Source organism: Fragaria vesca, linkage group LG7 (genome assembly GCF_000184155.1).
Source record: "Fragaria vesca subsp. vesca linkage group LG7, FraVesHawaii_1.0, whole genome shotgun sequence".
Lineage (NCBI taxonomy): Eukaryota > Viridiplantae > Streptophyta > Magnoliopsida > Rosales > Rosaceae > Fragaria > Fragaria vesca.
This window is the reverse complement of record NC_020497.1, coordinates 3,680,986-3,691,553: the sequence shown is the minus strand read 5'-3', so window position 1 is coordinate 3,691,553 and position 10,568 is coordinate 3,680,986. Positions and strand designations below refer to the sequence as shown.

General features: G+C 37.1%; 1 protein-coding gene across 1 annotated transcript in view; it reads right to left on the bottom strand.

The window, feature by feature from the left end:
- Nucleotides 1-10,432, bottom strand: part of LOC101315272 (histone-lysine N-methyltransferase ATX3-like) — a 30,485-nt gene extending 20,053 nt beyond the window's left edge. Inside the window, exons 1-10 of the mRNA XM_004306627.1 lie at nucleotides 9,403-10,432; nucleotides 9,263-9,318; nucleotides 8,983-9,172; nucleotides 8,278-8,400; nucleotides 8,108-8,176; nucleotides 7,915-7,983; nucleotides 7,717-7,808; nucleotides 7,523-7,609; nucleotides 7,178-7,316; nucleotides 6,932-6,995 (exon numbers count right to left, since the gene is read on the bottom strand). Of these exons, the coding sequence (XP_004306675.1) occupies nucleotides 6,932-6,995; nucleotides 7,178-7,316; nucleotides 7,523-7,609; nucleotides 7,717-7,808; nucleotides 7,915-7,983; nucleotides 8,108-8,176; nucleotides 8,278-8,400; nucleotides 8,983-9,172; nucleotides 9,263-9,318; nucleotides 9,403-9,900 (1,387 nt within the window). The 5' untranslated portion in view covers nucleotides 9,901-10,432. The remainder of the gene's footprint in view (nucleotides 1-6,931; nucleotides 6,996-7,177; nucleotides 7,317-7,522; nucleotides 7,610-7,716; nucleotides 7,809-7,914; nucleotides 7,984-8,107; nucleotides 8,177-8,277; nucleotides 8,401-8,982; nucleotides 9,173-9,262; nucleotides 9,319-9,402) is intronic.
- Between the last annotated feature and the right edge of the window lie 136 nt (nucleotides 10,433-10,568).

The window sequence follows — 10,568 nt, the reverse complement described above, 5'->3', positions numbered from 1 at the left end:
AATTGTTAGATTGTTTGTCCATATATAATACCTGACGTACGTTCATGAATAAGGTTAATTAACCTGATATGAAGAAGCCATCTCCAATTGAACTTGGAACAAACCTCTAATTAAATCATTTAACAATAAGAGTTACTCACACCATGAAATCTTTCTTCAATGAGGGAGCATAATTGCTATAATTCTTTCACACATAAACTTGGTTGAGTGTTGAGTATAGCACACGAATTAGCAGAAGAAAATATTTTACTATTGGAAGTTTGTAATGATATATATAACTGAAAAATAAATTATGGAAATTAATCCATGTAGGAGATGATGTGGTAGTGCCACATCATTTGGGATAGAGTTTTGGTATAAATTTTTGGTGTCTTAAGCATTTTCCTTAGTTTTTTTACCATTGCGAAGATCTCGACGAGATCTTTCATGTAAGCCCCATATCTAATATATTTAGATAAAATCATATACTTGATTAATTATTAAATTAAAAAAGTATATAGCTTATTCATGAAAATGATTATATTACTTATTAAAACGTAAACAACACAAAATGCTAGACTTAACAAAATTACAACATAACGAAATAACTAACATAAAATGCTAGACTTATTAAAAACACATATTATTTTTCAATAAAAAAACCCATATTATAATAACCATCAATAATAATTTTGTACTCCACCGCTTTCGTTACGGGGCTTCTCCATGTCCATCGCTTGTTCCGATACCTCTGTTTCCTCCATAGTCTATACCTTTTCCATATCCAAAAGGTCCTTCATAAAGACTCATTCCTCCATAGCCACCAATTCCTCCATAATTTGGCGTTGCTCTGTATTCACCGCTTGATCCATATTTACTTGAAACTTGAAGTGCAATACCAAAGCTTCCAGAGTTGAATGTAGCTTGTGTGTCACCTTGGAACAGATTCATCATAGCAAAATTGTCATAGCCAAACGTTATGGGCGATTGTTGTTGTTGGGATTCATGTTAGCAAAATTAAAGAAAAGAAATCTTATTATGAACTTCGAAATGCTTTGGTTGAACATATTTGACAGCGACATGGAAGAACATAAGTTTGAAATCGTGATCGTTAAATGTTTATTTCTAAATAAATATTTTGTTTTCAAATAAATTTGTTGTTGTATATTTTTTTAAAGTTTTCGTTGGTTGTATCTTTTAATTATTGTATATTGAAGGAATAAGATCCATGTATGTCCTTCTCAATATTTGTAGTTTCAAATTATTTTTAATATTATATATATATGAGAAAAGAAAAAAATATGCATAGAAATATAATATTACATATATATGAAAAAATAATTAGAAATGGCTTTACCTTGAGATTTAGCTTATGGTGGGAGTGTTTTTTAAAGTCAAAATGCTATAAATTTAGCTAAGGATTTAGCTTACGATGGGAGACTTTGATAGGCTAAAAAAAGATTACACAAAATATTCTTGTTTTTTAAACCAAATTTGGTTAAGGATTTAGCCTACCATGAGAGATGCCCTAAGGATTGAGGGAATGAAGGTGATGCTGAGGTTGGGATATTGATCGGATCGATGTCTTGGTCAAGATGTCCAAGAGAGTAGATCGATGTTGTCGCAACGTGGACTGATGATAGCACGTAGAGGGGCATGTATATATAAGATAAGCTTTTATCATCAGGCATGCGTTTTAATGCTCTAATTATCCGATCAGCTTGTATTCATTAGCAAACAAACGAAAAACCTCACAAAAATGCAGGGCGCTTCCAATGAGGGATCCCTTTTTTTGTTCATTTCTAGGGATAAATCATTTGACAAACTTCCCGATCACTAAATCACATCTCCACCGTTCAGTTTGTTGGGCTATATGAGTATATCATTTTTACAAATTTTCAGAAAATTTGGTGATCGTTAAGTCATCCAAATGAGGGATTTATTTTTAATGATCTTGAACGGTGTATGTTTGACATAAGTGTTAAGTTTTTTGTTTTAATCTCAGCCATTCAAGCCCATTAAAAAACAGATCTAATGGTGTGGACATATCCCTAGAAGTGACAAAAAATAGGGATCCCTCATTGGAAGGGCCCTGCACAAAAATGTGTTGCTACTTGCTAGCTATTATATCAGATTTTGCAAAGCTCATGACAAGAATCATAGTGTTTCTTTCCAATCACGATCATGAAAACATTTCAAAACTTTCACAATTCTGAGGGTTGAGAATGAATTTTTTCTTATTTTTTACCCGGTTAATTAATATAAGTTAATTAGCGTATACGTTTTGTAACCACTAAAATTCTTGTAACGAATAATAGAAAGACACATGTACAAAATTAAATATTTTTATTGATGAATTTGCGGGTTACAATCTCTGTGGGTATTCTTTAACAAGATTTTCCTCTAATTCGATCTCCGATGTTGATTTGATCCAAGGGTGACGAGCACTTGATCTTGAATCAAATGGTTTTAGTTTGAGCGTCTTGTCGTCTTGACAATTTGTCAAGAATGATTGACCAAGGGCCGTCAAGGCTTGTTCTTGATCGGACTTAGGCCACGAGTGGTGTCATGTGGTGGTGAATGTTCTTCGGCTTTGATGGCGGATGAATCGGCACGTGTGTTCGGTGCTTGTTGATTCTCCACGAGCTTGTTGAAGAACTTGATAGAAATTTTGATTTGTTGAAGACTTCAAGATGAAGGTTGATCAAGGGCCGTCGAGGCTTGATGTTGATCGGTTTTAGGTCACGAGCTGTGTCACGTGGTGGTTGTTCTTTGTCTTGTAGTTGATGAAGATGTCAGCTATTTGGCAGCTTGGTGACTTTTCAAGATTTGATAACTTCTAAGCTTGAAGTTGACGAAGAATCGGCTATTTGGCATTTTAATGATTGTTCAAGGGTTTAAGAGACTTATGAGTCTGAGCTTTCAGGAGTAATTTTTCTCTCTTGGCCGGAAGTCCTCCTCTTGATATGAGAGGGAAATTTATAGTGTCGATGCTCCTCCGTATATAGAATGCATTAACATCACCGCTTTAATTATATTTCCTTTACGGTATAATAAATCAATTACTTTTGATTGCTTGATTCAATTATTCAATTTAACATAATTAAATCAATCAGTCTTAATTGATCGATTTAATTATGACTGATAAGGTATTTCGCCAATTTGATTAAATGTTCGACTTCCTTTTCGATAATCAATTTAATTCGATTGATATTTAATATTTGATTTTAGTCGGGATTGATCATTTTGTTGTTGACCGACCATTCACACGTTGCCACGCGTCATTTCTAAGGCTTTTCAACTTTATCGACTTACGAGCCACGTATGCAATTTGTCGGGCTCATGCGTCGTCTGAATAATTTAACGATTATTATTTTTGTTAAATTTTATGTCTACAAATGCCCTCACTTCAAGGTGCGTCGTAGTCATGGCGCCGTCGCGTGTCGGAGGCACGGCTTGAAGTCTCTCTTTTTTTTTTTATGCAAACTAGCTTGAATTTTTTTTTTTTTTGCTTGTGCAGTTTGACGTCGTTAATGTCAATCAATGCCTTGATGTCCTTCCTTCTTTTTTGAAATTTGACTACTACCATGGATGGCTGTGTTTCCATAAGTTTGGAATAAACGGGTGATCTTCATATTTGAGTAAATGGATTGCTTCTTTGCGTTCATGCCTCTTCTATATGTGGGCTTTGAATGTTCCCGTTTTGCAGTTTACCATTTTTTCGTGGTATGGCGATTCACAAAATCCTCGACAGTAATTTTACCTTGGCGGCAAACTCTTGTGTTTTTTTTTTTTGAGCCTTCTGTAGAAAATTGTGAGAATGAACAACCCTAGCGATTCAATATAAATTGAGGTCTTTCTTCGAACCCAAGTAACAGTAAGCCGCCATCGCATCCCATCTCTCTTCTTGTTTTTGGTTAATGATTCGACTAGAGCTGTTTAAACTTACTGATCCTTTCCCGGAGATTCTTCGGTTCACAGTGATACGTCACCAACCGTTTGTTGACGGCGAGTGGACACGCGCAAACAGTACTGAGTCGAAAAAGAATAGCGAGGTCGGAGAAGATCGTCGTCGACCTGGAATAAATACTCGCCCTTCTTTTCTTTTCCTATTCAAATTTCTGGGTGGCTGTGTTCCGCAAACTTCAGATTCGTCAGTTTGCAGTCTCTAACTCATTTTGTTATCAAGAGAAAAATTCAGATTTTTAAGATATCCATGGCCGATCGACCGATGATCATACCTGAGTTCAAGGAAGCCTTTAGCCTCTTCCACAGAGACAACTATGGTTGTCGTCGCCGTCTATAGAGAAGAATCTTTGAAGGAAATTGATGAGCAGTAATGGGTTTTGTTTGGATTTAAGTAAGGCTATGGTTTGCCTGGGACATGGAAAGTTGGGAGAGACCGACATAGATGAATAGATTTCAAAGAGAAGTGGGTAAGTTGAGATTATCAATGCTCAAACCCAGATCGATCCTCAGTCTCAAACCCAGATTTTGTCTTTCCACAAAAAAAAAAAAAAAAAAAAAAAAAAAAAAAAAAAAAAAAACTTACAACATATTTAACTTTAACGGGGAGAGAGCGAGAGAGTTGGTCAAAGTCAATATCCGACTCAAAGATGTGGGTCTCATTATGCCACGTCAGAAAGTGAATTTTCACTGTTGGACTGAGGAATTTTCGATCCTTTCCTTTGAATTTTTGTTTTTTTGTACTTCAGGTCTCACAGCTCAGTTTACTTGCCCCCATATGTGTCAGAAGATGCATTTTTTTCCGACAAGCACACAGTAGCAGAAGCTTAAGGGAGCACCGTCAATAATTGTCGGAGAGACAATTTCATGCACTCACGTGGGGAACAAAGAAATCCCCCTTTATTTAATCCTTTTGGTTAATGGAGAACTACATAATTAACCATTGAATCTTCTTCTCCTGCCGCCATACCACATCCTTTTGCTTAAACAGTATAACAAAAAAGAAACTATGATACCGAGCTAAATAAAAATACTCGCATCAGGCCGTCCTTGTTAGTTCTTCCCCGTGAGCCTTGGAGACGCTCACCGAGCCACATGTTTCAATGGCAACGTTCAAAGATTACCTTCCGTGAGCCTTGTCGACTCTCACCGAGCCACATGTTTCATTGCCAACGATCAAAGATTACCCTCCGTGAGCCTTGACGACGCTCACCAAGCCACATGTCCTTCTGACAGTTCAGGTCACAACTACAACAGCATCTGGCTTGGGTTTCCTGAGACAAAGGTTATCAATATGAAGTCAACAACACAGATAAATGCAACAACAATCAAATGCGCCCATTGAGAGGACTAATACCAATAGGGATCATATGTCAAATACAGTACAGTCCTAACCTGTGCCCTGCACAATATATCAACTTCGCTGTTACTTGTTTCCCATTCTTCTCTTGGCAGTGCAACTGAAAGTTCAAGGTGCAATATAATCAAATCACCAACATTGTTGACAATTATTCCTAACAATTGAAAGATAAGTGCAAATAAACAAAGAAGAAGAAAGATCAATGAGATTAAAGGACTAGTACATAAGTTGTAGCTACTGAAGATGTGGAAAGGCGTTCATAAAGTAAAACAACAAGTAAACCTTACTTCCATGCTGTAGCCTGCTCTTGATGCACAGGTTGCATGAAAATGAGTGGCACATTTGCAACACCTGGTGCAGGAACCATGAGTCTGCGTACAAATTACACAACGCTGTTCCAAAAGAGTAGGTGAACTGAATAAGAAAATGATGAACTGTCCTCTCCGAACTGGCAGAGAAACCCAAGAAAAAATGAAAAATTCCCACCACAACATCACACCGGTTTTGGTTAAGAATAAGAAAACAAAGTAACTGAATGTCCAAAAGTACCACCCAAAGTATTAAGTTACCTTCATGAAACTAGTGGGTGGGATTCTAAGGATTCCAACAGCAGGTTCCATCTGCTCATGATTCAAGAAAGCAACTTCAGGACGAAACCAAGCACAAGAAACATGAACCCAAAAGGTGTCAACATCAGTAGGCTTCAAAGCACCTCCTGAAGAAACCAATTTCAAATCAGCAAATCAGCAAAACTAGAAAACAGTCAACCTAACTGAAGATATAAGATAGCATTATGGTGCACATCTTATGCTGGTACATATTTCAGGTTTGCTTTATATGAAACAATTCAAACATATGCATGACTATTAATGATACACAGAAGTCAAACCAATATCTGCTTAAGCTTCAAAATGAGGATGAAAGAAATATAGATATTAAGCATTAACAACACTGGAATCATCAATGGCATGAAAATGAATAGTCACACGTGAACAAAAAGGAACTCTGAAAATAGCAGAACAACATCATCATCATCATCATCATCATCATCACATAATTTCAGTACATAAACCCAATATGGAATTCTTAAGGTCAACACAAAACAATAGATGATGGCAAAAATACCTTTCACAGGACAAAGGCAACACTCTCTAATGATATCAGGTGTTTCACATGCTCTACAAACCCATGAAGTAAAATCCTGAACATCTTTTGCACCATAGCATTCTTGGTGCACAGCTATTTGACACCTGAACAAAGTAACAAAAATTATGTGACACTCTAAAGTCTTGCATCAGAAACAAGAATAAATCAATTATCTAAAAATTAAAATTTGGCACAAAGATGCAACAAAAGATGGAGACAGGCACCTGCTGCATATGATCATTTTGTTATCTTCCCAATCTTCCACCCATCTACAAACTGCACATCTTTCAGTTGTCCACTTTGCATTAACTGGCTCATACTTTTCTGTTGCAACAAAGATACAAGTCAGTCTCTCAAAATAAGAAATTATCAACCAAAAACCTCCTTGCCGCTTAAGCACAAGGCTCAGCCTCCTCTGTGACAGAGACACAGATGGAAAATTAGATCAGCCAACATGTAAAGAATTAGGCAAGTATTTACCTTGTAAGAAATCAAGTAGTCGCTTCTTATCTAATGCGAGAGGCTGTAAACCATACTTTGCAATCTGAAACATATTCATGATTACTGAGAAACTGTCTAGAATCAGTATAGTGCAAAATTAGAGTTAAAAGGAAATCCTTGTTTACCAAAAGAACTTGAGCAAGCAACCTCTTCTCAAAACTAAATAAAAACTATTGCTGATTGCCAAGAACATAGTGTAGATAAGATAAAAGATATTGTACAAACCCATTGTTCCAGTGTTTGCATCGTGGCCTTCACTTTCACAGTATGCTTCCAATTTTTTGTTCTGCAACCTGTGTGCCTCTCCCATTTACCAAGGCTTCGCATCTTTGACTCATCACATGATCCACACTTACAAGCAACCCTGCAACATAAAATAATGAGAAGCAGCTAGGAAATCCTCCAAAGATGACTATACAGCATTACAGTGTAGTTGAAATTGATTGACTACAACAAGGAAGACAAAATACCAAGCAAGACCAAATGATTTTAAAGTGAAAGGGTACATAAATGGTAAAAGAGAAATAAATCCCAATATAATTCTTCATTTTTCAGAAGATAAGCACTTACATATGAAGGCTTCGTACATATGTTCCTTCCATGCCATTGCAAACCACAGTTACGCTAGTCACAGATTTCCGGCTGCTTGCCCCAGACCTGTTTCAAAGTTGCCACATAAGTCAGTGACAGAGAAACATGAAGAGATAATGTATAAATGAACAAAATCAGTAGAATCTAATGAAATACAAAAGTTTCCGACATGCCTCGGTTTTTGCTGACAGTGTACCACATCTGACAATTCACATTTGGACTTATTTTTGCAATCAGGACAATAGTAATCATTGTGCTCAGGGTCCTGGACAACAGGGCAATTCAGTAATGCTTCACTACTTGACCAAATTAGGTATAAAAAATGTAGGAGAAACGAAAACCTATTGTCAAGTTAAGCATGAACGGTATACCTCGAGTACTTTACTAGAAATTTTGTCACAATCGGCATGAACCCAAACATTACAGCCATCACAGCATACCTGAGACAGATAATTGAAATGAACAAATTCCCAAACTTTTCAACTGCAAAAACTATAGTAATGAATGATTTTGATCGTGATGACATTAGATTAGTCAAAAACACAAAGATTGTAAATTACTCACCCAATCTCCACCATCTGAATGGTGCCATATCATCTTACATATGCCACAATATTGTTTTGATTTTCTCAACTACATAAAATGATAGTAGGCATCATTAGAAACCTATGTTTATGTAGGAAAAATTTTCACTTTCAAAGTTAATAGAACTCCAACATGAGGCTAGTTTGAACCTTTGCACAATGTTTACATAAAACTTGGGTTTCAGAACCAGAGCCCTTCACTTTTTTCAGTGCTTTAGATGGATTGATCAAACCACAGCAATCACAAGGTCTTGTGTCCTTCTGTAATGCTTCCTGCACAATGAATTTATTGGATGAACACTCATTCCAGAGACAGCCAGACTTTGGTAGAACAATAGCAATAGATTATCATTCATATAACATGGAAACAAAATTTACACAAAGAAAAATTGCAGAAACCTGCGTTAAGAATTATAATCTCGGCAAGAAAAGAGTTCAAAAAAACCAACCCAAATAAAATAAAATAAAAAACTGACTGAGTACAAAGCGTTGTTTGGGTCCTTGCTATAAAAATCGATGCCTTTAATTTCTATCTGTGATTTTATTGTTTTGTAAGGTAATGCTTTTAAACTTTCATAAGAATGCCAAAATGTATTCTTTCAAGGTTATCATGTAGCATTCTTAAAACAGGTCTTCTTTAATTCAAGATTAAACAGAAAGCAAAAGCAAAGGAATTGAAACAGACAAGTTCTTAGATATTAGATCAAGGCACATCACCTAAAAAGATATAAGAAGTACTTCTAACTTCTATGTTTCATCTGGGGATTATCAAAATAATGTGCCTAGTTACACAACAAAACTAGAAGTTCCGGATTATATACTAGAAATCATACTGAGAAAGAAAAAAAAACTTACCTGATTCTGACTGTGATATGCCTGATCTTGATAAAAATCTGTGGCCTCTTGGATTTCAGTCACATTTGCCTCTGAATCAGTAGCTTTACAAGGTGGGTAAACGAAGCCATTTTCTGCTAACACTGCCTCCTCAATTGCCATCTGAAACTCACTTGGTTTACTCCTGTACAATTGGGTCTGTCCTCGAAATCTGAAGAAGCCAAAACTCTGGAATATTCAAAGACTTTATCTTCAAAAATCAAAGAAGCAAAATAGAGCTCAGGATTAATTAGCTACACACCTCTCAAGGAACTGCTTAAACGGATATATCTTTCCCTGCTTCACCCACCCATAATCCTGTTCATATAAACCAGACACTGTAAGCAAATCTATTGTACCCACAAAATAAACTCTAAGAGTTTCAGCAGTGGAAAAATTTACCCTTTGTGTTCCATTCTTTGAGAACCCAAAGAACATCACACATATAGAATTAGGAATGCGGCAGCCCAACACTGCATCAGGAGCTTGCACTATGGGGTCGATAACCACCGCAGGACAAAACCGGTATCTCCTCCCACACTTGGCCCAAACAATATCACCCAAGGCAAAGTCATGCGGCCTAAACATCACTTCCTTCTTCTTTGCACAGTTTTTCTTACCTCCATGCTTAGCTTGCTTCTTCTCACATAACTCACCCGAATCTTTAAACCTCGACGGCACCACTTGCGGCCTTCCTCTTGCTGACCTCCGAAACTTCTCGGGGCTCTGATTCAATGCCTTCCGCTGCAAATTCGACTCCAGCCCCACCGCAGCCGAAAACGACTCGTCGTATCCCGACGAACCGGATCTGAAATACTCATAGGCTTTCGCTTCCGCCTCCTCCAGCTTGCACCGCTTCAAATTCGGCATTTCGAAACTCGCCGGCCGCTTAGTTATCATATTCCGACCTCCCCAATTCCGACGATACTCGAAACTCAATCACCCAAACCCTAATTTCATCAATCCAATCCAAAAACGCTTCCAAATTCAGTAACCGTCGCCGGAGACGCACTATACGCCTCCTCAGTGACCGTAAATCCCCAAATTCAATTTCCAAACCCTAACCGAAGCAACGAAACCAAAACCGCCGATTAGAATTCCAACTCCGACTCCTCCTTTCTGCCAATAACACAACGTTCCGACTCAACGAACTCGGAATTCCGGCCACGGAGTACGATTGTTAATAAATCGGCGACGATTCTCCCCCGGAAAATCAAAATTTCCCGAGCAAAAAAACTCAGGTTTTATTTTTCTATCTGAGCTGTTTTTGTCACACAGAGAAAGAGAAAAGCTTGGATTTGGGAAAATCCTGTAACAACAACGATGATGGAAGCTTCTTCCAGTTTCCAGCTCTCTACTTTATCTGCTTCAAACTGTGGCCTTAGACTTCAAAAACAAATTGACGGATCCAATTATGTTAAACATGAATTGTTCATGTTTATAATAGAAAGACGTAATTTTAAGGGCCTTAACGATTATCAAATTGGCTGAAATTTTACAGTGTTGATCTACACAATATTATCTAGATACTAGACGGTGGAGATGAGAAAATTCGATCGAAAAGTGAT